At 51.3% G+C, this 24,833-nt stretch overlaps 8 protein-coding genes across 8 annotated transcripts; 4 read left to right on the top strand and 4 right to left on the bottom strand.

The window, feature by feature from the left end:
• Positions 1–1,581: 1,581 nt before the first annotated feature.
• PV08_03564 (uncharacterized protein) lies at positions 1,582–4,022 on the top strand (the record flags this gene model as incomplete). Its single annotated transcript, XM_016377916.1, has 3 exons — positions 1,582–2,006; positions 2,064–2,091; positions 2,160–4,022. 3 exons carry the CDS (start codon positions 1,582–1,584, stop codon positions 4,020–4,022), a joined length of 2,316 nt encoding a protein of 771 aa, XP_016239486.1.
• An 862-nt stretch (positions 4,023–4,884) lies between these two features.
• PV08_03565 (uncharacterized protein) lies at positions 4,885–6,715 on the bottom strand (the record flags this gene model as incomplete). Its single annotated transcript, XM_016377917.1, has 4 exons — positions 4,885–5,982; positions 6,039–6,305; positions 6,385–6,510; positions 6,602–6,715. 4 exons carry the CDS (start codon positions 6,713–6,715, stop codon positions 4,885–4,887), a joined length of 1,605 nt encoding a protein of 534 aa, XP_016239487.1.
• A 2,953-nt stretch (positions 6,716–9,668) lies between these two features.
• Positions 9,669–10,343, bottom strand: PV08_03566 (uncharacterized protein; the record flags this gene model as incomplete). The annotated part of the gene is made up of 1 exon (XM_016377918.1): positions 9,669–10,343. The coding sequence occupies one exon, from the start codon at positions 10,341–10,343 to the stop codon at positions 9,669–9,671; it is 675 nt and encodes a 224-aa protein (XP_016239488.1).
• Positions 10,344–10,809: 466 nt separating this feature from the next.
• PV08_03567 (uncharacterized protein) lies at positions 10,810–13,388 on the bottom strand (the record flags this gene model as incomplete). Its single annotated transcript, XM_016377919.1, has 2 exons — positions 10,810–13,179; positions 13,239–13,388. The coding sequence occupies 2 exons, from the start codon at positions 13,386–13,388 to the stop codon at positions 10,810–10,812; spliced, it is 2,520 nt and encodes an 839-aa protein (XP_016239489.1).
• Positions 13,389–13,693: 305 nt separating this feature from the next.
• Positions 13,694–16,339, top strand: PV08_03568 (uncharacterized protein; the record flags this gene model as incomplete). The annotated part of the gene is made up of 1 exon (XM_016377920.1): positions 13,694–16,339. The coding sequence occupies one exon, from the start codon at positions 13,694–13,696 to the stop codon at positions 16,337–16,339; it is 2,646 nt and encodes an 881-aa protein (XP_016239490.1).
• Positions 16,340–16,866: 527 nt separating this feature from the next.
• On the top strand, positions 16,867–21,144 carry PV08_03569 (uncharacterized protein; the record flags this gene model as incomplete). Its single annotated transcript, XM_016377921.1, has 1 exon — positions 16,867–21,144. One exon carries the CDS (start codon positions 16,867–16,869, stop codon positions 21,142–21,144), a length of 4,278 nt encoding a protein of 1,425 aa, XP_016239491.1.
• A 556-nt stretch (positions 21,145–21,700) lies between these two features.
• PV08_03570 (uncharacterized protein) lies at positions 21,701–23,494 on the bottom strand (the record flags this gene model as incomplete). Its single annotated transcript, XM_016377922.1, has 2 exons — positions 21,701–23,224; positions 23,294–23,494. The coding sequence occupies 2 exons, from the start codon at positions 23,492–23,494 to the stop codon at positions 21,701–21,703; spliced, it is 1,725 nt and encodes a 574-aa protein (XP_016239492.1).
• Positions 23,495–23,840: 346 nt separating this feature from the next.
• Positions 23,841–24,419, top strand: PV08_03571 (uncharacterized protein; the record flags this gene model as incomplete). The annotated part of the gene is made up of 1 exon (XM_016377923.1): positions 23,841–24,419. The coding sequence occupies one exon, from the start codon at positions 23,841–23,843 to the stop codon at positions 24,417–24,419; it is 579 nt and encodes a 192-aa protein (XP_016239493.1).
• Positions 24,420–24,833: the final 414 nt, after the last annotated feature.

Consider the following 24,833-nt stretch of genomic DNA (forward strand, 5'->3'; position numbering starts at 1 on the left):
GTCCTCGTTGCCCTTGTGTCCTCGTTGCCCTTGTGTCCTCGTTGCCCTTGTGTCCTCGTTGCCCTTGTGTCCTCGTGTGCGTTTGTTGTTGCCCTTGTGTATCATTGTGTCTTGCTCTTCTTGCCAATTTCCCTCTCCTGCTTTTCTCATTTCTGTCTTGTCTTTATTTGTTGTCTTTCCTGTTCCTTTTCTCTCTCTCTTTTTCCTTGTTTTTGTTTTTATACTACGTCTGATTTCCGTTTCCTTATGGGAAAGTATAGCTCTCTCTATTTTCTACTGCTTTCCCGTCTTCTTGGTTTTCTTTATTCTTTTTCTGCTCTCTTTTCTCTTTTCTCTTTCTCTTTCCTTGTTCCTTTCTTTTGTACTACGTCTAATTTCTCGAATTTTTGTAGGAAAATATGGCCCTCCATACTTCCTACCGTTTCCCTACTTTGTCTATTTCTTTCCCGTCTTCCTTTTCTGTTCTCTTTTCTGTTTCTGTTTCCTTGTTTTGCTTTTATACTACGTCTGATTTCTTGATATCCTTGCGGGAAAATATGGCTCTCCATACTTCCTGCTTCTTCACCGTTTTTGCTTCAATGTGTTTTCCTTGTGGGCAGTATGGCTCTCTATACTGTCTGCGCGCTCATTCGTAGTGGCCCTGACCGTAGTTGCCCACGTAGTTGCCCCTCGTTCTCTCTGGCTTGCCCAAACCCTGACCGTAGTTGCCCATTGTTCCTGTTCCATTGTGTCTTTTTGTACTGTTTGCATTTCCTTCCATCAGTTCTTTTGCCTTGTGCAAAGCTCTGGAGGAGAGATATGCAATGCAGTCTTTGAAGCCGTTTGTGAGATCGTCCTTGGTGTCCTCCCTCTATGGAATTTATCTCTCGCCTTCAAGCCTCCATCCTTCAGCATCCTCTGAAGCCATACTTTCCCCAAAGGTCCTGATACACTCGGCAGTCTTTCTCTCCATTTCTCTTCCGGGACGCAAAGTGACGATGTAGTCAATCCGTCATCTCAATCGGCATGCTCGTGATTTCTGCCTTCGTCTCCGTCGCTGTGACCGCCGCCGCCGCCGACAACAACATCATCATCGTGACCATACAACGAGTTCCTCTCCCTTACGCAGTCGGACCTCGTTGTAGAAGCATTGTCTTAACTGGAAGAGGATGGTTGTGTCTTGGATTCTAATATGTTTGGCCTGTTGTGATGTTCCCAATCTGGTCAGGGATTGTGGATTATGAATTTATTTTCTTCTCGGGCCCGAAAGACTCAGCAATCCCACCAATAGCGCTTCACCTGCACGATTCAGACGATCCTATCTCGACTTTCGAGACCTTTTGAATTGTTGGTTTCTCTATGCGTGGAATATCTTTCTTCATCGGTCATGGTCTACGAGAATAATGTCCAGATTGGCTGACACCAATTGGTCCTGTCGTCGCCTCCGCCTGGCCTGACTCTCTCAGTCTTGAGGCAGATGTCGCTTAGCCTTGTGTCCACAGTCCGCGTACAGTCCAACTTTTCTCAGGCACCTCCAGTGCTCTGAATCGGTACTAATCTTTGCTGTCTCCCTCGAGCTCCATCATAATTAACATCATCGCCATGGAGTCCGTAAGGTCTCCCGCTGGCGACCCCAGACCTCGACTTGATCATGCTTGCGTCCGCTGCTCCGAACGTAAAGTCAAATGCGACAGGCGACAACCGTGCGAATCCTGTATGAGACACAGCGCAGAATGTATATTCCGACCGTTACCTCCACGCAAACGGAGGAAGAAGCGCACGACCGAAGAAGCTCTCATTCAGCGTCTTCACATGTACGAAGAGCTACTTGAAAAGAACGGTGTCGACGCCAACACGCTGGCAATGTCAACGAGACCCATGACTTCACCCCAATCGAGTCACGAAAGTTTCAGAGTCAACCACCCTGCCGACTTGAATTCTCCAGATATGAGAGCTCTCAGTCCAGAAAGGGGCATTACGAAACCTCGTTTGTTGCATGAGCATGGCCGGTCCAAATATCTCAACAGGTAGTAATCTATCTCCTCCAGGCACAAGTTCCAGATCGTGGACTGACCTTCCCGTAGTGGCCTCTGGACCAGAGTCATGGAAGAAGTAAGCTGAGGCCCTGCGCTCGAGCATCCTCATCCTCATCCCTTGACAGAGACTGACTCAACCTGTAGTTCCGTGAGCCGGGAGATGCATTAGGTGACTCATCCGATGAAGATAGTGGACCAGGCGAACTAGCAGATGCTGCTGCTGATGTTATTCTCGGATCTCTTGGAACTCCAGCCAGCGTCGACGAACTACATCCACCCGCCGACCAGATCATGGAGCTGTGGCAAATTTACTTGAGAAACGTCAGTCCAGTCATAAAGCTTCTTCACGCACCGACGACCGCGAGAGCCATCCAAAATGCCGTGGTGAACCCCGAGAAAATATCAAGAGCCTTTGAAGCCCTCCTATTTGCCATCTACAGCGCGGCGGTGATGTCGCTGCGTGATGAAGAGAGCAAACAACGATTTGGCCAGACCCGCAAGCATCTGCTCTCACGATATATACGTGCCACGAAACTCGCACTGACACGCGCGAAGCTGATGGGGACCTCGAATCTAGTAGTCTTGCAAGCTTATTTGCTGCACCTCGTAGCTGTACGAGAGTTTTACGACAGCCGAACTCTATGGAACATGCTAGGTGTGGCCGTCCGCATAGGTGAAGGCATGGGACTACATCGAGATGGAAGTGCGTTGGGCCTACCGCCTTTCGATGCAGAAATCCGACGTCGCATCTGGTGGGAGATGAGCTTACTCGATGATAGATCCGGAGATCTGAGCGGCTACGGTAGGGTTTTCGTCTTCGAGGGAAGCACCAACATACCCAAAGCTCCTGCCAATGTCGACGACGACAAACTCTTTCCATCAATGACCTCGATGCCAGAGGAGTCTACCAAAGTCACAGAGTCTCTGTATTGTGCCTTGCGAGCCGAGATGTTTTCGTATTGGATCGTCTATGTAAGTCAGAAGAGGAAAGAAAGAATGTCTGGAGATATCGTTAGCAGGTTGGAGAGCCCGGACGTTTTGAAGGAGAGAGACAAGGCGGTTGAAGATTTCGAGCAGATGATTGAGTCAAAGTACGTGCGATACCTCGATCCCTCGCAGCCGCTACAGTTATTGAGCATGCTCCTTGCTCGGTCTGTCGTGAGCAAGGCCCAGTTCATGATACACCACCCCAGAAGGTGGAGTGGTTCTCAGAACATACCAGAGTCAGAACGGCAATTTGTATGGCAAGTGTCTGTCGGACTATTACAACAGTACAACATGATGCGTTCAAACCCTTCACTGAAACGCTTCTCGTGGTACACGGCATACTACTTCCCATGGCAGACGTTCATTTATGTATTGGACACGGTCCGAGTGACTCCCCTCATGGCAGGTGCCTCAGACGTATGGCAAATCATTGAAGAAACGATTGAGAACTTCCCAGGTCTGATCATGAAGATCAAAGAGATGCCTTGCGTCGCAGTGAGTAAGCTGTGCTTGAAGGCGTATGACGCATACGTCGAAGGGTTGAAGAAGGAGGGCGGGTTTGTTCCCAGGACGCCGGCATTTATCAACAACATTAAGCAGCAGCAAGAAAGGCTTCAGCGGCAAAATGCTCTGCGGAAACGGCCGGGAGGACGCCGCGAGCCGGCCACCACCGAGTTTCCTACGCCCCAGAACAGCACGCAGGGCCCGGTACGAGAGACTGCAGCTCACTTCTCAAACCAAAAAGCTATGCACATACCGGCGGACACTCCGAGCGCCTGGTCCACTGGTGGTGTTGAGTCCGTTGCAGCAACCATGTCAATGGACGTGGAAGGAGGACTGGACGGCACAATTCGGCTGGATGAGGGCAACGGCATCGACATTTTCGCCGATCAAGCGATCGACTGGTCGCAATGGGATAAAATCCTCGGAGATCCAACTCTGATGCCAATGCCGATCATGACGGATCCCCAGGAACGAGACTGGCCCCTTGGACAGAATTTCAGGGATGATTCAGTATGATGAACAAATCATACAGTCTGGTCCCCGTTTGAAGCATGGCTTTGGAGGATTGACGATCCTCGACTTGACTCTTCCTTTTCCTCCTGATGACCTTCTCCTTGTCCAACGAGTGAAGTCGTAGTACTTTTGGCCCAGTGTTTGCTCGTCGTCTCCCTCCCCCGACGCACTCCCCATCCTCATTCTCGCGATCGCCTTTTTTTTTTTTTTTTGGCCCGTACAAGATCGACTTTCATCTTGAGATTGAGACCGTTCGTCCGTCTTCATCGTCGCACAATCCTATTCTTCACGAAAACGGTATTGTCTTTTTCTGATCTTGAGCAACCTCTTCTCGTTACGGTCCAAGAAAACCTTGGTACCCCCCAATTACGTCTGCGTGGGCTGAGCTTGCGCACCCCTTTTGGGTTTGAAACCAGCACACGATCGACCAGCACAAGCAAAAAAGAACGGTTGTCAGTTTGAAAATGGTTTCATAAAGGATTACCCGAGTGGTATCCATTGTCATATCATTTCTCCTTGACAAAAATAAATGGGTTTCTTGAGACTCGGTGGCAGAACTCCCATCCTCAGATTACCTTTTCAAGAAAAAAAAGAAAGAAAAAAAAAAGAAAGGGGTAGGCGTCCATCACCGTATCCACAACGATGGGAGACCTGCGCCATTGACCAGAAACGCCGCTCCGATATCCTAGAGTACATTTGCCGATACATGGGCAAATCCTGTCTGTTTTCTGTACACGCTAAATCATTCATTCCACTTTGCAAAATGCTCCCACGCAACACACGGGCAACGGTCGAAACCTCGTCGTGTCAATTGAACCTCAATTTTCAAAGTCGACGTCCCCCCCGATGCAAAAGTCGACACTCGTTAGGAAAGGATACGAGGCTGCGTCTCAAGTTGAGCAGGTGGTGATTGAGGCGGTGTCGGCTGGATCTCCAAGGTCGACACGTGAAGAGCCATGGTTGACAGCTTCTTCTCGATGTCGGCCAGTTTACGCTCGAGGTCAAGCACGCGTTGTTCCATCGCGACGCCTTCTTGCGCCTTCTGGACGGACGTGGGCTCGACAACCACTTTAGTTTTCTCGACGCCATTCACGACCGGGACGACAGGTGCAGTGCCGGCGGTAGCCCCTTGTTGCTTGAGAGATTCAAGGAATGCCAGACCTTCCTTTTGCACATCATAGTTGAAAAAGAACTGGCAGATAGGGGGACTGTGGGGCATTGCCCCCGTCGCCGGCAACGGTCCAGAGTAGTATTTCCTGATCTCGGCCTCTTGTTCCGCATGCTTCGCCGCCGCTTGGGGCCCGGGTACGATGGGGTTCGTCAGAATCTGCGTGGCGGAAACCCTGGGTAGCCGGAACTTTTCGTACTGGTCCAGACGCTCAAGCAGTTTCGCCGACGGCGCGGCACTGACATCGCCCGAGGTAGGCACGTCGGCGAGGAACAGCTCGAGGGCGGCGGCGTCTTCGATCGAGCTGCTGACACCCTGTGCGTGGGTCAAAAGCATAGGATGACACGCGTCACCGATCAGGAGGGCCTTGCCCTTGGTCATTTTAGAGAGCGGCTCGCGCTTCATCTGTGTGTAGACCTTGACCTCGGGAGACTTGAGGAACATCTTCTTGACGCTGGGGTGGAAGCCGTCCAGGACGCGCTCCAGATCTTCATGGGTGGCGGGGAAGTTCCAATCGTCAATGACAATGTCTTCCTCGCTGGTGGCGTGCTGGCCGAGTTTGCGGTGGACGGCGAGAACGTTGAGGATCTCGTTGTTGCGGCAAGGGTATGTCACTGCCATGACACCCTTGGCGGGAAGAGCAGGAGCCCAGAAGCCCGGCGCCTGGCCTTCGAAAAAGTCCTTGGTCTCGGGATCTGAAAGTATGTCTTGCATCGGAATGAGACAGCGGTAGGCTGTCTGGCCACTGCGTTTCATGGGAACTTCTTTGCCTGTGATTTTGGCGTTGATACGGTCCTGTCTGAGGATTAGCCCTGACTCTGCAAAGAGGAAAATGACTTCGGAAAACTCACGTGTTGCCCGTCAGCAACGATAACGAGGTCTTTTTGAATCTGTGAGCCGTCTTTGAGTTGGATTACGCCAGTTTCGGGATCGACATCCATTACTTGGGCGCCGAGCCTGATGATCGACCCGGCAGCCTCGGCCATTTCCCTCAGTTGTCGGTGCATGTCGACTCTGTGATAGAAATACCACTTGTTGCCGTATTGTTGTTCAACGTTGGCGAAAGACAAGGTTGGCGCCATAGCCTCTAGGGTATCTCCCTTGGGTCTACGAACCTGCTGAGGTGTCAATCCGATGTCTGCATGGCTCCAGGTATGACGGCCTTGAAAGTGGCATTATGGGAACCGGCTCGCTTACCTGAACGTTCTCGATACCGCCGGCTTTGACCGAGTCGAAACCCCATCGTTGTAGAATTCGACCGCCATTGGGCGTGATAGAGACAGCCGCACCGTTTTCGTTTTTGAACTGAGATCGTTCAAAGACCTGTTCAAGTTCCGAGTTAGCACATCTATTTGCCGTGGACTTCGTGGATGGCTTGGTTGGCCCTGGTGATCAAGGGTGTGAGAATGCTCACTTCAACACTATGGCCTATCCTTCTCAAGGCGATTGCCGCGCTCAAGCCAGCAACTCCGGCCCCAACAACGCCAACCTGCAGTCCCTTCCCAGAGACAGATGAGGCGGCGTCCATGGTTGTATATGGGATTTCGTGGTGTCGAGAAGAGCTTGTGAGGAAGTGACTGCCTGGAAGTCGACGAGTAGTGCTCACTGAGGAGGGGGTTAGGCTGGAAAGTATAACCACAGGTGTGTCAAGCGGAAGAGACAGGTTTCATTGAAACGCCCAGACCAGAAGGACGGTCGCCAAATCTTATAAGTTGCTCTCACCCTTTTGCCAGGCCACCACCCCAGATGGCCAAGGTGATGTGTCTCTGGTTGAGGCGTGGTCTCGACCATTCAATTGGCCCCAGGGGAAAGCAAAGCCTTTGGATGTCCACATGTTGGAAGCCACAGAGGAGGCTATCAGCAGGTCTAGGCGCCCCTAGGAGGTCCGGAGCTAGCTTATCGGGAATTTTCTTTTCAGCTGACAGCCTCGGCGCTGTAAATAAAATTAGTCCCAAGAGGCTTTGCGAATAGTCAAGGCTTGAACAGATATCCTAGGCAAACTGGTGAGTTGCGACTGTGTGATTCGGATCTCTGCGGCCATGGCGCTCTCGGCCCCCAGTCCTCTGTATTGTGGTCTCTTAGGCGAGCTGTTCAGATCCTTCTCCAGCGTATAAGCCGGTCACGTTATTGTGGTTGCGCACCCGGCCTAGTGGGCCGTGGCCCGTGGCTGACCCCATGCGATAGAGTTCTGTAGCCTGCATGTGGATGTTGGTCTATACGAGCCCTACAATCCATACAAAGACAATGATGGTGCCCTCCCCGTTCCTAAGTTCTGGCTCGTGGGTCGGACTCGTACCACGGGTGCGGAGTGATCCCAAAGTCGCGGACTGGCGGGTTGGCGCTGCCTCGTAAGCCCGGCGCTTGGATCTGGCGGTGCAATAGAATGATTAGCAGCCCTTTTCGCAAGCTTCGGGACGCCGGAACAATGCCAGTTTGTTCCAGACGATGATGCTATCGATGCATTCACCATGATACCAGCGACTCTGGTGCTCCGTAGACCATTCCAGTAATAGTACAGCTAGCCTGCATCTGTTTACTGCTGTCTTTGCTCGATTCTGGTGCTCGATTGTCCAGGCTGGACAGTGGGGTTGACTGATCCGCTCGTGGTGATCAGCGTTCGGAATGGACAATTTCCACGTGGGCGGGTTGCTCGAGACAATCACGAGGTAGGCAAGGAGTCCATTTTGGAATGGACAGGGGAGCTCAAAATGTCCATGAGGGCTTGCCACGCCCCGGCGCCACTTGGCGATATTGTAGTAGCGAGCTCCCTTGCACTACCCCCTACAAGTACCGGGCGTAGGGTCCATTTGTGCAGGGGGTTCAGCCCCGGACAAGCCAAGGGCAGTGCTTCCCCATTTTGGGCATGTTTGTCACCCTTTGGTATTGTCCTTTCTCGCGCGCAGAAACCTGGAGCGTGAGGTACTTGGAAGTCTCGAGGATTATTGATCCGTAGGTAAGTCTTGACGTCCTCGAATGCTAGCAGGGGCCGGCACAACATTTTTGGGGGACTCTTGAGCAGCGTGTTGGCAACTCTGCTTGATGCTTTGGCGAACTCCCCTGTCGGCCTAGCACCTCGTTTAGTTGAAATTGCGTTCTCGGAGGGCAGTGGGCGCTATTCTGTCAAAGATTAGCCACGTTGTAGCCCAGACCTTTATGCAACGTCAAGGCAATCTTCCGCATTATTGATTCGGGCCGCCCATAATACGACCTGTATCAACGATCCCAATATTCTCTTAACATAATCAATAATTGGCTGACACTCCGAACATCCTGAGCCTCATGTCAACAGTGCGAGTCGTAGGCTCCTAGTGCATAGTGCAGAAAGTGATTCAGTGCACGCAACTCCGCACTGTAATCATCTGTCGACGTCGGCCTTTCGAGTTTGGAAGTCTTCAGCCTTGTGTCTCAGTTCCTGGGCTTTTCGCAGACACCATGGCGCCGGAAACGTTTAATGTTTTGAAGCGGAAGGACCTTTCCAAACCGAAAAATCCATCAGTGAGGATGGGTGGATGCTGCATCATAAAAGACGTTCGACGTTCCTGAGATGGCGCTCAGAGACACCGACGAAGGAGTTGATGCCGCCTAGGCCGCGTTCAAAACCTTCAAGAAAACTAGTGCTCGACAACGAGCTCGATGACTACGCAAAAGAAGTGACTTGTGTCTCGAGCACCGACCGGCCATCGAGTGCTCAAGATATCCAGACTTGAATAATTAACGGTGATAGTTTTGGGAAATTGAATCCCCTTCAACAATTCCTCGTGGCTACCCGTGTCACCTGGTCCACGGCGGACAGATAGGGAAGGGGATTTCACCAGACATGAAGCAGTTTACTTGGGCTTAGCCGTGAATCGTAGAGGCGACGCCCTGGCAATAAGGACCCTGCATAGGGCGAGTTGTTGACAGCGAACATGGCGTCTACACGTGAATGGCCCAGCTGACGGAGTAACCTGACGGCTTCTCGAGAAAATCCCTGTGGGAGTTCCCTCGATCTCAACGTCAATCAATCAGCGTGTGATTGGCCTTGAGGTTGGAGTTTTGCTGCTTGAAACGAATGATTTCTTTTTCTTTTTTTTCTATGGTCACGAGGAATGTTGGTGCAGCTCTTGCAGTGGTATGTACCACATGAAATGAGAAACGATAATAACAAGGGAGGAAACATCTACCCCCGTCGTTGATCGGCATGAGTTCGACTGTGAAGAGCAAATCCTTGATACGGCTAACGATTGTGTTGTCTGTTTGGGAAGCTTTATTATCACTGAGGATATGGCCCGAGGTTTCAGAGTGGCTGAAGCCTTGGAGCTTTGGTTGGTGCTAATCTTGGAAATCTTGAGTGCGTGTGCGGAGGAGAGTGGGTATGGTACAGAACGCGGGCGGCAAGGTATCGATGAGTACCTGAGTGTGAAATCCATGTTGATCAATGTCGCAAAAGAGGATGGTGTCAGAGGCCCCCGAGATACCGTGTGTGATGCAAATAACAAGGATCATTCCTTCTTCTCTGCCTTGTTCGATTTTTGCTGACTTCCACCTCGAAGTTCTTCGTAAAACAGCATTGCATATCTGGTGAGCAACAAGATAGCAATGGACCTATTTCTTGACTCTGGCGCCTTCATGCCGTTCAGCACTAGATATCGAGCGTCCAGGGCGATTCCAGCTGCAAGCTGCAGCCACCCAGTAACCGGCAATATAGGTCTGAACGCAGACACTCCACCGAAGTAGGCATACATCCAGAAATGGTGGAAGCAATTCAAGAAAGCGAACAACTGCCAGTCGGAAGCATTGAGAACACGAAAGAAGGTCAAGAACGGTGTCGTGATGTGGTGAAATGCCATGTGAGGTCCGATAGACTGTCCGTTGGCAACGAGATTGAAGACATCGATGTATTCGTAGAATTTCGACAGATGATAAACGTATGCGAGGACTGAGCTCTTGATGCCCCTGATTTCATGGAAGTGGTAGACGTCGTTGAGAATGAGGTACGCCAACACCAGAGAGACGACTGAGTATGCCTGACTGTTTAGACGTGTGGTCGTCCGTGCGAAGGGAAATGCGCCATATCGCTCAATGTAACCTCTTAATGTACTCCAGAAAAATACGAAAGGACCGCTGGAGAGGATCACGCTCTGTAGGGAGGTCAGTGGTCTCTCTCCCTCGGTCATCATGATGCGGATGAGCTAGAAGCCGGCTTGTTCGAAGGCGAGGTCCGGCAAGGCAATGCGATGGAAGACGGCAATTTTCAGTATAGGTTGGCGATGCAAATAACAGTTGCACTGATGATGGCTCTCGGAGAAGAGAAGCCAAATATATCTTCTGTCAGTGCGGAGTACTAAACCTGTGTACCGACAGTACATTATCTTCTGCCTGAAGCGAGATGAGTCACACAGGGTAAAATGGATCGAGGTGGGTTGAAGCCGTGTCGATAGTGAACGCTACCGGCAACTACCTGCATCTCGTACTTCGGGTGTTCAACCACTGTTCAAGGATGAAACCCCTCACCGAGTCTCTAAAAAGGAGCATATGTGCAGAGCGATGAAAAGCTGAAATTAGATACTCAGATAACATTGCGCATGACTTGACTGACAGTGAAGGTGCTGAAATGTCCTGCCGAAGTCCTCATGTCTACCTCTAGCTGTTGAGCTCGACTCTTCTCTTCAACACATTCCTAGCATCGGCTTCACTCAAGTGGCGTAGTTCCATGTCTGCCAGTGCCTCTCGTGCCGCTTCATTGCTCTGAAAGATGAGCTTCTCGGCATCCCACAAACCCCAATCCTTGTCCTTGAGGCCGGCGGCGGAAAGAGCTGAATTGCCATCTATGTCCTCATCGAAGCCCCAGCCATCGCCGTCATCACCGTTGTCAACGTTGACGGTTGGCGTTTTATTACCATCGAGAGTAAGAAGAAAGACTGCTTCTTCGAGCCGTCTCATGCTTGATCCAACCACTCCCCGTAGTCTCGTGATCGTCTCTATACTTTGTTCGATTGCCGCCAAGTCTCTCTTCAACTGAGTTGCACCTGCAGCGGAAAAAGTGTGAGACATCACGACGCTGTCGTAGATCTTTCGCTGCGCTGAAGTGCAGTAGTGCTTCGTGATTCGTCGCAAGGAGCTAGGTGCGAGGATCTTGGCAAGATAGCCCAGCAGCATTGACGTGGTTTGGAGGAACCCGTCCAGACTCGCGGATGGACTCAACGAGGCGAAGTCTGATGGCGTGGAGGCAAGAGAAGACCATTGCGCGTATTTTGCGTAAGATTCAATAGCACCTTTCAAGTTGACGTCGAACATCCGAAGGATCTCCTCTTCGCTACGTTCTCGCAACCGTCGATACGCCAGAGCAGTCTGGTCAAACAGTCCACTTCCATCGGTATCGGCATCGTCATCGAGGCTGTTTGATTTGATGGTGTTGGAAGTTCTGGCGGCCACTTCATCTACGTTCAGCCCTGAACCGACTGACGCAGCACCATTACTATTAGCTTTCGCGCGGTATTGCAGCTCATCCCAAAGCTCCAAGAAGAAGACATCGTCGCTCCAATCAGACATCTTGCGTTGGAGAAACTCCGCGCTCCCATGGATCTTGGCTAATGATTCAAGCCCTTTTAGACCAAAAGCATGTGATTCAGTTTGACCTTGCAGGAGTCGACCTGCCGTGTGCGAGGACACAAGGTATGCCTGCAAGGCACCATGGAGATGATTATGGTAATCGTCGAAAATGGACAGTTGGACCTCTAGCAGGAATTTCATTCTCTGGCTGAAAGACGCAAGGCCGCGATATCGATCAGTGATGGTTTCGAGCAAATCATTGACTCTAATGGCTCCCTTGGTAGGTTTTGTCTGGGTAGAGCCGTCGTCAAAATCGATGTCTCCGCTGTCAGGAGCATCTCGAATCTCTTTGTATCGTGTGAGTGCAAAATCCCTTTCCACCGCGAGCCATGCACCAAAGTAACCATGAGTGTTCAATACATTCCAGGTGATGCCCTTCCAGTCGGTCAGCATCCTAGGAATAGGTACGTAGCCCCAGGCATCGCGAATTGCAGTATCGAATCCCATCAGTTCATGCATAAAGTGGGACAGTAGTTGCGGTTGTTGGGATATTTGAGGGAGGAATGATAGGCATTTCTCAAGAACGAGGGGTAGCAACGCCGTTATAAAGGTTGAGATGGCATCGGTATAAATGGTCTCCAAGACCTCAGAGTTCGCAGCTCGCTCATCCAATATGGGACCAAGCATGTCCGACATGAACCCACTGTGTCTGTGGAGAAGATCCAAGATGTGGTTGAGGAAATATTCGGGTTTGTCCAGTCGATTAGTTGGCCTCTCTCCGTAAAAGTGGTAGTGAAACCTTGCGGCAAGTGGGCGCGCCATCACCTCAACAGGGAGTAAGATAACAGGTTCCGTAGTCACAGGAGACTTGAAGCCCTCCCTGTGGGCAAACACTGATACCAAATCGGGATCTTGCAAAGCAAGAAGGAGTCGTACTTGTTGATGCCATTGATCCCGGACATTCCCCAACAGATTCAGCTCCTTCCTGGGCCATTTCATCTGCTCCAGCGTCTTGTTAAGGTCATCTTCCAATTTTTGCTTCAGTTTCTCATATAGTACTTGATTTTGTCTCTCCAACTCGTACACCAGTTGGGGTGCGGCGCCCTCTGCGGCTATTTGCGCATCTTGGACTTTCGCCAGTATATTTCTGAACTCGAGGTATGACTGAAGCGAGATGTGCGGTTGCGAGAAGAGCTTGTCTGTCACCTGGTTGCTCAACGTATTCACTCGATGAATCAAGTCAAGATATCCTCGAGCTATCTCCAAGTTGCGGACCTTGCCCATTCGCTCTTCAATATTCTTGGCTGCATCATCACTGACATCTGTTTGTGCTAACGACTGTAATCGTCTGTCGACGGCCGCCTTTCGAGTTTGAAAGCCTTCAGCCTTGTGTCTCAGTTCCTGGGTTTGCTGTTCGACCCGAGTTTGGGCGTCCTTATGGCTTTTCTTCGCATCTGCCAACTAGAGGCGTGTCAGAAATCGCAGAAATCTCAGAAAATCTGAGCAATAGGAAGCCTAACCTGCTGTTTCAGTAAGTTCTGCTGCACTTGAACTTGTTGGAGGAGATTGTCCAGCTGGTCGAGATCGGCAGCAGTTTGTATCTTGTCATTGAGGTAATCTTCGACTCGAGTACGAATTTCAGAAGTTCTAGACAAATGTAGCTCGGCCATGGCTAAGAATATACGACGAAGGTGGTGCTTGATCGCAAACTCACCCTGCGCTTACTGGGGAGCTGAAAGCCTTGGGCTGGTGAAAGTGCAGGGTTGATGAAATTCGTACATATTTGTCCTCCGCATTTGGCTCTAACACGCGTCATCGCAGTTGGAGATTCTCAGACGCGGCGATGACGCTTAAACCGCAACATCTACAAGTTTCAATAAATAATCTGCGCCGCCTCACGCGCCATCAAGACAAAATGCTCGACTTGTACGCATAAATCTGTATTATCGCACGTGCGATATTGCTGGTGCCCAACATGGAGAGCCCCTCCAAGAGAAGAAAGAAGAATGACAGCAAACCCACTCCAGTCGCTCATCGCAGTCTCGACTTCTTCTTCCGCAAACAGGGCCTTTCGAACGGAGTCAATTCCACTTCCAAGCAGAATGGGGCCCCGGGGAAGCCAGCCAATATTGACGAGGACCAGTCTTTTTCGGAACAATCACTAACAGACGAAGAGCTGGCAAGAAAGTTGCAGGAAGAATGGGCAAGAGAAGACGGACAAGGCAATGGGAAGGTTAGAGACAGCGAAGAACGATCGGCCCGAACCCATGCTGAAGAAATAGAACACAACATGGAAGATGACAAAAAAGACTTCGTGACGGCGGCACTCGACAACTCTAATCAAGCTTTTCAAGCAGCCCCCCTTGAAAAGAACAAGGGTGTGTTGGGATTGCAGTCCACGGCCTCAGACGAAGACAAGATCACGTTGACATTGCCCTTTGACCAAAGCCCGCTGACATTTGACCCTTCACAGTATGTGTCCGAGTTGAAAACTCATTGGGCGGCCGATGGTGGCGATGCTTCCTATGCTTTGCTTACTCGGTGCTTCTATCTTGTCAACTCCACTCAAAGCCGGATCAAGATAGTCGACACTCTGGTCAATTGTTTGCGGCTCATTATAGAAGCCGACCCCTCAAGTTTACTTCCTGCAGTGTGGCTGGCCACGAACTCGATCGCACCTCCTTATATCTCTCTCGAGCTGGGCCTCGGCGGCTCGGCCATCTCGAAGGCCTTGAAGAAAGTATGTGGTCTTGATGGTACAGGGCTGAAAACCCTGTACGACAAGCACGGAGATGCTGGGGACGTTGCTTTCGAGGCCAAAAAGAAACAGAGCTTCACTCTTAGGAAGCCGAAACCTCTTACCATCAAGGGAGCATATCAGACACTGGTCAAAATCGCGAACAGCAAAGGCCATGGCAGTGTAGAGCAGAAGCAACGACTAGTGGAGCGCTTGCTCCAAGATGCCCGCGGCCCAGAAGAAAGCCGGTACATAGTGAGGACCTTGGTCCAACATCTCAGAATAGGGGCCGTAAAAACCACGATGCTGATCGCGCTTGCTCGAGCCTTTCGAATTTCACGTCCACAGGGAGCGGATTTCCCCATCATGGATGTATCCGAACTGGCATTACTGAAGAAGGAAGATTTAGCCGTGGTGTGGTCCAAAGCAGAAGAGGTGGTGAAGACTTGCTTTGCACGGCGCCCGAACTACAACGATCTCGTACCTGGGCTGCTGGAAGTCGGTGTGTCAGATGAGTTACTCTTGCGCTGCGGGTTAGCTCTTCATATCCCTCTTCGACCCATGCTGGGCAGCATCACTCGAGATCTGAGTGAGATGCTCACAAAACTTCAAGGTCGAGACTTCAGTTGTGAGTACAAATACGATGGCCAGAGAGCTCAGGTACATTGCGACGAAGCAGGAAAGGTTTCGATATTCTCTCGTCATCTCGAAGTCATGACAGACAAGTACCCTGATCTGGTCGCCCTTGTGCCCGAGATTCGAGGCGATGGAGTGTCAAGCTTCATCTTGGAAGGCGAAGTCGTCGCTGTTGATCGCAAGTCTGGGGAATTGAAGACTTTTCAGACCCTCACGAACCGCGCCAAAAAGGACGTCGACTTGTCCTCCATCCAGATTGACGTATGCTTGTTTGCCTTCGATTTGATGTTTTTAAACGGTGAACCACTGCTGGATCGCCCGTTTCGCGAGCGTCGTGGATTACTTCGCAGCATGTTTGTAGAAAAAGAACACCACTTTACATGGGTGAGAAGCATCGATGCAACTTCAGCTGACTCCGAGGCTGTCCTCGAGTTTTTCAAGTCTGCAACCGATATAAAATGCGAAGGCATCATGGTCAAGGTCTTGGATAATCTCCCAAATCCTGATCTTGTTGGTGAAGAATTAGAACAAGCTGAAATTGATGACACGACCGCTCTAGCGCCAGCTACGCCAACCAAGAAGGGCAAGAAACCAAGCAAGAAATCTCAAGGGGAGAAGGAACAGGACAAGGAGAAAGGGACTCGCCGCAAAGCCCTCCTTTCGACCTACGAACCTGATAAACGCCTTGATTCTTGGTTGAAAGTGAAGAAGGACTATGCCACCTCCGCAGACACCATCGACCTGATCCCAGTTGCTGGTTGGCACGGCCAGGGCCGAAAGGCGAAATGGTGGTCGCCGATACTCCTGGCTTGTCGAAATCCGCAGACTGGCTCACTTGAAGTTGTCACAAAGTGCATTTCTGGCTTTACAGATAAGTTTTATCAAACCAACAAGGAGAAGTACGCCGAGGGAGGCGACAATGTGCTCGGATCCAAGCCGAGCTATATTGAATACAGTGCCTACGAGCCAGATGTATGGTTTGAACCTCAAGAAGTCTGGGAAATGGCATTTGCAGACATCACTCTCAGCCCAACCTATACCGCCGCTATTGGACTGGTCAACGAGGATCGTGGTCTCAGCATGCGCTTCCCTCGCTTTCTGAAGATTCGGGAGGACAAGAGCATCGAAGAAGCAAGCACATCAGAATTTCTCGCGAACCTATATCGCAAACAGGAGGCACGGATTCAAGCTACAGGTGGCCCGCCACATGACGGTGGAGGCGAAGAGGATGAAGACATTGATGAATGACAAGAATAGATACCCCTTACTAGCTTTGATACCTTGTTGATATATGTCTACACAATAGGTGATGAGATTGGAGTATGCAGCCTGATGGAATTCTTGAGACCAAACATCAAGGCGCCAGGCAGCATACTGCGTTTACCTGTAAGTGGTCTCTTATATGAACTGTCTCTAACTGCTGAACCACCCAAGCAACTATCAGTGCTTCGGGCAATTAATGGGGACTTTCTACCTTACCTAGGTAGGTGGGTATACAATACCTTGTTGCACTCGGTAGTGACAATGGATTGTGCCTAGGACAATGTTATATGCACGATAGTCACGCTAACCCCAAACCTCGCCCGCATTTCACTTGACCTTTCATCTGCCCTCCACTGTACGTCCATGCGCTTACATGTCTCGCCTGTGCACAACATCGACAGCACAGAATTTCTCCGCATGCCACCTACATTCCTGTACCTCTTCATTCCTCCTTTGCCGCGAAATCCATTCGGGTTCGGGTCCCGGCGCTTCTGAGCGCAAGGGCTTCAGCCATGCGTCTTCATCTTCACATCCTTCGAAATGCTCTTCCTCCGGTTCAGATAATTTTCACAACGGGCACCGGCCCTTTGAGTCACACGAGAGACAAGGACTGCACCGTTGCAGATCTGCTGGCTGATATCAATGTTATTGTGCCGCTGGAATCGAGCGACGGAGAATGGGGACTTGAAGACTACGTTGTTGAAGTTGCACCGGCTTTATCTCCCTCTACAGCCTTGGTGAGTTATGGCGGTGGCTCAGGAAGAGACAGAGTACTACGAGGACAAACCCATGGAGGCCCTGGCGGTTATGAATGTCTACACTACGCTACAATAGAAGCCGTCTTGAGAGAAGATGACGAAGTTACAATACGCCCACTCAGTTCGGATGAGTTGAGGCTGCGGCGCTTAGGTGGCAGACATCAGATCACTGGTGATGGGAGGCATTTGGTCGATGGAGTAGCCTTTGGCAAGAGATGGCTGAGGGCTGGGACGTCAAGGCCCGGGATTCTGATTCCTCCGAGAAAACGACGACGAATGTTGCCAGCAGAAGACGAGGACGGTGAAGAAGACATTAAACAAATCCTTCCACGCAATTGGGACACCCATGATCACAACAGCGGCACGCTTGTAAGGTTTACAGAGGATGATGAGGACGACGACGATTATGACGATTCTAGCTACGAGGAGAGTGACGACGACCAGCTAGAGCCTGACGAGCAGCCTGACTTCGACGAGGTCGGAGATAAGGATCGCCTGCAGATTGCGCTCCGAGAAGAATTCGATGACGCCGACGTTGATCCCGAATCGGCGGAAGAAGATGAGCTTCAGGACTGGAATCAAGACGTTGAGGAGCATGATGAGTCTCTTCTTACCGACAATGACGACCTATCTGAAGAGGTCAAACTTCTACTTAAAGATGCCGAATATGTTGCTCAAGCTGGTGGTGGACGTGCTTCACGGAAAGTGCTCGAAAGAACACTCAAGAGAAAACGAGACGTTGCTGATGATGGAGACCGGTATGATGGCGATATATTCGAGGGGTTTTCCACGCCTCAAAAAGGTTCTAAACAGAAGCCAATAGGCACCGAATGCTACACCGATGGTGTCACATCTTCTTCTGGATCTGACACATCGCCGAGTGATTTTGAGGGTCCCGACACAGAAACAAGATCGAGTCCAGTATTGCCACCTGAGCCTGATGAAGCAGACACAAGCTCTGAGTTTGAGTCCACAATTTCGTCTTCGGACTCTGATGACGATAGTGGTAGTGAGGATGTTGTCATGGAAGAAGCGAAGAAGCGGGCGCTGGCTCTGATGAATGGCTTCGGGAATGAAGCTTCGAATAAGCCTAGAGAGAATGCTTCATCTACCGAGACGAAAGGGAAAGAGCAGGAAGACGCAGGTTCATCCGATGACGATGATATGTCTAGCTCCGAGGAAGATTCTAGCGAGGCTTCTAGTTCGGACTCGGAAGCCGACACCGACTCTGGGTCCGAAGCTTCTGATTTGGAGTCTCAAAAGGACAGAAATGTCGTTGCAGGAAGACCAACACTTGTGTCTTCAAAGCCAGCGCCACCTATTGAAACGCCTCCGTTCAAGCCGATACAGCTGTCTGAAAAGCGTCCCGCCGTTGCCCCTGGCCAAGGCTTGTCGAGAACTCATAGGAACAATGAGAGGATGAAAAAGAAAAAGAAATTGGCTCTCTTGAAGTCAAGCGGTGTGCTCCCTCCAGAAGCTGATTTTAGGGCCTTGACTGAATACGAGGATGCTCAAAATAAGCCCAGTGAGCAGGGTAGGATTGATGCCGCAGCCCCTGAAACACCTGCAGCGGGCATAGAGACTGCGATTGAAGACGTTGAGAGGACGATGACTGTCGAAGCAGGAAGAAATGCAGTCTCCCTCGACGATACTGCGGAAGCTGAAGAGGTTGCAAGGGAACCTACCACAGATACGCCGAAATCTATGACACATGAGCCAGAGCTGACCGCACAATCAGCTTCCAAAAGAGCCAGACTAGACTTGGCAAGCTCTAGAAGAATGCTGTTTTCCTCACTCGGCTTAAGGACGCCGAAGACGAAAGAGGCCGAGCAAGCGTTGAGGGAGAAACTTTCGAAACCTGTCAGACCAGCCGCGCAAGCTACAAGTTCTACTAACGAAGCTTCTCCTAGTTCGCAGACGAGAATCGAAGATTGGGATATCTGGAGAGACAAATTGGTAGTCTCAGCGGTAGAATGTGAAGGAGAAGGGGGAACTCTCGACCCACCACCATTTCCGTTTCAGCAAGGCTGGATGAGACGTAATGGCACCAATAAAAAGAGAAAAATGCGTGACCAAGAGCAGTATTATCAAGCCACGAATGATCTATCGCAAGACTACGATAAGGGCGCAAAGAATTCTGATGCTTCTGCGTTGAATTATGATGACGACCAGAACCAGACATCAATCGAACCATCGCATGAGTCGGAAACACCAGACCAAACTTCTGCTAAGGCGATCCCCGATGTCGAGAATTTACCGACTCTGCAGAAGGAGGACGCCGTTCCTGGTGCAACCATTGCGTACAAAGAATTGCACGTGGATGCGTCAACAAACTGGCAACCCGAGATTTCCTCATACCGTGTTGGGGAGATTTCCCACGCTGATCCTGACGGAACTATTCGCCTGCAGCTAGACCCGAGCTCTCAGAAGATCGCTTCAAGAACAGCAGTCAATGATCAAGGGCAAACGACACATGGGTTCGAAATCACAGATGACGAGCCCGAGGAGGCAGATGATGGCAGTCGTGAGATCCAATTTTCAGATTTGATATCTCCCAAGCTCGTCAAGGCTTCCTCGATAGAAGTTCCTGAGAGCAGTCATAGGAAACGAGTTGGCCTTCATGGTGGGGACTCGACTGATGAGTGTTTTGCAGTGGTGCCAGAATCCGCCGAGCGTGAAGTCGATAACCAAGAAAGTGAGGCGCCTCATATCACTGTTGAGATTGATACTCCTCGTCGACAAGAAATTACTGCAATGATACGGGATGCCGGATTTGACTCTGCCTTAGATGAGCAGCTGCTACACCCCGTGTCGAACATTGAGCGGCAGCTTCGAAGGTCTCAAAGCCCTGCCCGCGAATCCAGCAGGGTCCATGGTGAAGATTTTCATGACCTGCACAGCAGATCACCACGCCTGGACTTGGGCCCATCCGGGAACCCTCGGTCTTCTCTTCTTGGAGGCGAATCCTCTCCCCCTCTCACAGACAATGCCAACCCTAGTTCGGAGATAGGTGACGAGCCCATATCTTCGTCACCATTCATCCACACGCAAGAGACGGTGGAATACCCGCATATATCCCAGATGAATATTAGCTCTTCTGGAAGGGCACCAAAAAACGACAGCAGCTCACACCAAGACGCCCAGAAGCTTTCCCCTGCTCCGGCACTAGAGTTGTCTTTTGATAGCTTCGAAAGCAACAGAGGTGAAAGCGCTGTCAGTGCTGCTGTCACTGCCAGTGAGGAGGCTTATGTCGATGACGACTATGAGCCGTCAGTTCACGTGGAGGAGCCCGTTGCCAACGGCCACGACGCCGTAGACTCCGATACCAGTGCTGAGAAGTCAGGCTCATCCACAAGGTCTTCTGCTCCCAATTCAGAAGTACCCCAGTCTCAGTCGCAATCTCAATCTCAGTCCCAACCACAGCAAGAATCTTTTGAGCGTCAGGATTCTTTTTTAGGCGGAACTGGCTACGATGGACACGATTCATCGTACCATGACGACAGCGATGCCTACAGCAGTGACGACCTTCCTTCCTTGAGCGAAATCACCTCGAGTCAACTTTCTCGGCGCGGTCCTCCTGCTAAGACTACGCGTTCGAGCATCAAGAAATTCTCGCGCGTACAGACGAGAACATCTCTTCGCAATGCAACCACGAACGGAAGCCCGAAGAACAAGTCACCGACACCGCTGAGTAGTCCGGCACCTGACCTGCCTCCTTCCAGTCAGGCTGAGTTCAAGCTTTCACAAAGTCAGGAGCCGAGGATGTCGCAGATCCCCAGTGGAACACCGATCGTCGACCTTACTGTGTCAAGCGGGGTGTCTAGCCCGGCACAATCTCAAGGTCAAGGTGATAATGATGATCACCGTGACGATCACGAGGAGCATGTGAAGAGCAAGAGTGAAGAGTCTGTGAACGGACATCGATACGCAAATGGCCAGTCGCAGGGAGTAAGCAAGACGAGCAGAAAACCGAGTGTCAGCGGTGTTGGAACGAGGAGACTGCTTACGACCAAGAAGAGAAATTACTTTTAGAAGTGCTTTGTACCTAAAGGTTAGGGTGGGCGGGTGCTACCTATGCAAGCCCAGCCCGCGTCCGGAGACGTGCGTACATACATGCCTACATGGGGAGGAGGCATACGGCGAAACTCTTTCCCGCGTCTGGTCCTGTTGCTGTGTACCTAGACACTCGGGGGGCAGGTACTTGAGAATGGTACGTACCAAGGTACATACGTGCCTCGGAGCACTTAATAGTAATAATGAATTGAAAAGGACCAATCACTAAGTTAGGTACGTAGTGAGAAAACCTCGCATGGGGCCTTTTACCATGACAAATGGCAAGGAGCATCGATGGATCATCTTTTCCTTGCTAGGAGTAAGAGCAAGGGCGTGCAGTGAAAGTGCGTTCGATTTGTTTCAAGATGGAGAGAGCACGATACCTGACTCTGCGCGGTATACGATACGATATGCTCCCGGCGAGCTCAAAAATACGACCTGGTGGGACCAGTCGAGTCCAAGGCCAGTGTGCTTGACTGAAGTAAGGTAAGGCGCCTACTTACCCCCACCCCCCTCCCACCGATGTATTCCCTGGTCAGTCACTAAAGCCCTCCCACGACTCCTCTCCGCGTGTTGAGGGCTCCCTGGCTCCCGCCGCTGCTCGATCCGCCGATTGTTGTCCCTTATAATTACGATCTCGACTCGTGGACCGGACGAAACCACACACGAAGAAGCCCATGGTACCCTCGTCGTCGTCTCGGTGGCATCGAATACACGCTTCGAGCGCATCCGGCGTCAACAGAGGCGACGGTGACGGCGACGGCGACTTGCCATCGTCGCTCTCTGCGTCTGTGGCGGTGGCGGTGGCGGTGGCGGTGACGAGACAACCCCGATGTTTCCACTCGCGTAGACCAGCGACTTGCTCGTGTCGTCGGAGGACAGACCACCCTCTGTCTTTGGCCACGTCCGAGTCGAGCACTTTGGAAACCACGGCTTCATTCTCTGCGACGTGTATGGAACACGTGGAATACGTCACTCGCACTGCGGCCGGGAAAGACAGGGCGTGTTCGACGATCCGGGACTGTAAAGCAGATAGTCTGGCAAGGCGAACCTCGTCGACAGAAGCGTCTTTGGTCTCTTCGGCGGTGGAACCAGCTACTATTGACGGAGTCTCGAGTTCAGATTCGAGTTCGACGTGAGGTCGTTTTCGCTTCTTCGAGTTCTTGCTCGGGGTGCCACTGCCATTGCTTGCTTTGCTGGGTTTGGAGGCCCGGGGATCCTCGGGGAGTACTAGTGTCGGAGTGTCCTCGCGTCCGATGATGCCACTGCCTGAGCAGGACGGGTCAAGGAGGAGATGGGTGACGTTCTGAAACCGAGGGTCTCGAGGGTCGAGTTTCAGAAAGTCCTGACCGGCGAGAACTGTCACGCTGCTCGCTGCGCCGCTCTTGGCCATCATCATGTCTAGAACCTGGGATCTCTGGCGATCGCGTTCACAGGCATAGACTTTGCTGACAGTATTGTTGGCCTTGCTGGTGGCGTCTTCGGCGAGGAGTGCGGCGAGATGAGAGGTTTTGTTTCCTGGTGCGGCACACCCATCTATGCAGTCACCTATCGCCACTGCTTCGGCCTGGGAGCCCGCGAGGAGATACGCAGGGAAACATGACGCTTTGTCCTGCAGTATGAGTGTCCCGTCCTTGTATGCTTGGGTCTTGGTGAAGTCAGATTCTGGAGGGAGCGCAAGGATATTTGGGATGTTCCGGTCAATGGCTAGCACTTTCGCCGCGGCTGCCGATTGTGAGATCTCGGACAGAGACACATCAGTGCGGTATCCTTTGAACGTGGTGGCCAATTGCTCGGCGACAGTCGACTTCAGAGTGTTCACCCGGATCCATCGCGGCTGTGATCGGGTTCCGCGGCGAGGATTTTCGCGTAAGAGAAATATTTTCAGCGCGTCTGTATTGGCGCATTTTCTCCTTAACCTGGCCTTGGTGAATTCCGCCTGTAACCTCGCCTTGTGTCTATCGATCGATTGCCGCAACGGGTGGTTCGCCGGAGCCGCAATGCCGCGTTTTGAGAAAAAGTGGTCATGAACAAGAAGAAGGGAGAGTATTGGCGTCAACTAGTCAACATGCCACCACGGCTGCGTCAGTCAGTAGTGACACAGAGGCTGTGCTGGGTGTGTTCGTACCTTTGGCTCCGCAGACAAGATGTCTGCATTGTCAACGACCTCCTTGACAAATTGATTGAACTTTGCGGTTTCGGATATCAAAGCGTATATGTGTGCTGGCTTCGACTTGAGATTGAGCTTGTTGCCGTAGATTCTCGACTTGAACGAGCCGTCCTGCGAGTCGCTCGTGAGAACCGTAGCGGCATCGTAGTACAGGGACATTCTAAGCGTGGTTGGGAATGCGAGGACAAGAATCTTCTGAACACCAAAAGAAAGTACCATGTAGTATTTTCGGCCGAGGCTGGCGCAGCCTCGTCCACACTCCGGACATGCAGCGGGCTTTGTGCAAACTCCGAGTAGGGCGTGATTGACGATCTGCTCGTCTCATAATGAAAGATAGGTCTAGAGCATCAGAGTCTGGGTATTTAGCACTCGAATTCGACCTGAAAACTTGGAGTTTGGAGCTTCTTATTTTGCCAAAACTTCTGCTCCATCCTCCTCCAGCTTCTAATCTAAACCGCTGCGGAAATCGAAACATAACTATTCATCTACACTCTGTGGACTCAAAATGGATCTGTCCGACTATAAAGTGGCCATGGTTCCTCCCCCAGGAAGTGTAGTCGCTCCTCATGGCTTTCCAGCAGACGCCCGGCCAAAGGATGCCCCGAAAATCTTCTTGGATGCTATGGACGTACGGATCAAAGTCTTCTGCGACGAACAAAATTGTGCTATCGAGGCCGAGCTGGACGAAGATGACCCTCGATCATGGCACTGGGTTGCATACTATGTTGGAGGATCGGGGCCGGACCAGCCTGTCTCTGTGATCCGTATTGTCCCTCCGCCACATGGTCCCCACCCTAACGGTTTTCATGATCCTGAAGAAGAGCCATATGTCAAGTTAGGACGAGTCGCCACAATACCCCAGGCCCGAGGCAAGGGTCTCAGTCGGCTGTTATCAGAAGCAGCCTTTCAATGGCTGACTGAGCACAAGAGCGAAGTTGGGCATGGCTTCAGTGGATTGATCCTGACACACGCTCAAGTCAATGTCGAGAAGATGTACTCTAAGTTGGGCTTTGTCACGGATGATAAGCTGGGCCGCTGGGTCGAGGAAGGCATTGAACATTTGGGGATGTGGAAGCGTGTATGAACCTGGTTCACGTCACTGCATCAGTTTCTGCCATGCTGCAGTACCCTGTCAGAAGAGCGTAAGCGATTCTCCAAGCATGTCGGCGTCACCTGAGGATGTGTGCAAGGAGGTGAACATCGTGAGCCTTGAAGAGGAAAACACAGATGTCATGGAATCTGATGATCTAGTAAATTGGTGGTCGCGATATCGTTCATTATGGCGACAGTGCTTTTCAGGCGTTCCATGGGGCCCACCGACGCCCTGCATGGATGGGTTGGTGCGGCACACTACGTCCCTAGAGCGGCGTTCCAAGTTCAGGCTCACAATCATCTGGGTGGCGTGACTGAGGGCTGACTTGACGATGCATGCATGGTGCTCTGAGCCTGCAACTTCCAAGAACGAATAGTAGGTAGTAATGGGGGGCTGCCTTCCTTG

This window comes from Exophiala spinifera, assembly GCF_000836115.1.
Source record: "Exophiala spinifera strain CBS 89968 unplaced genomic scaffold supercont1.2, whole genome shotgun sequence".
NCBI classification, from domain to species: Eukaryota; Fungi; Ascomycota; class Eurotiomycetes; order Chaetothyriales; family Herpotrichiellaceae; genus Exophiala; species Exophiala spinifera.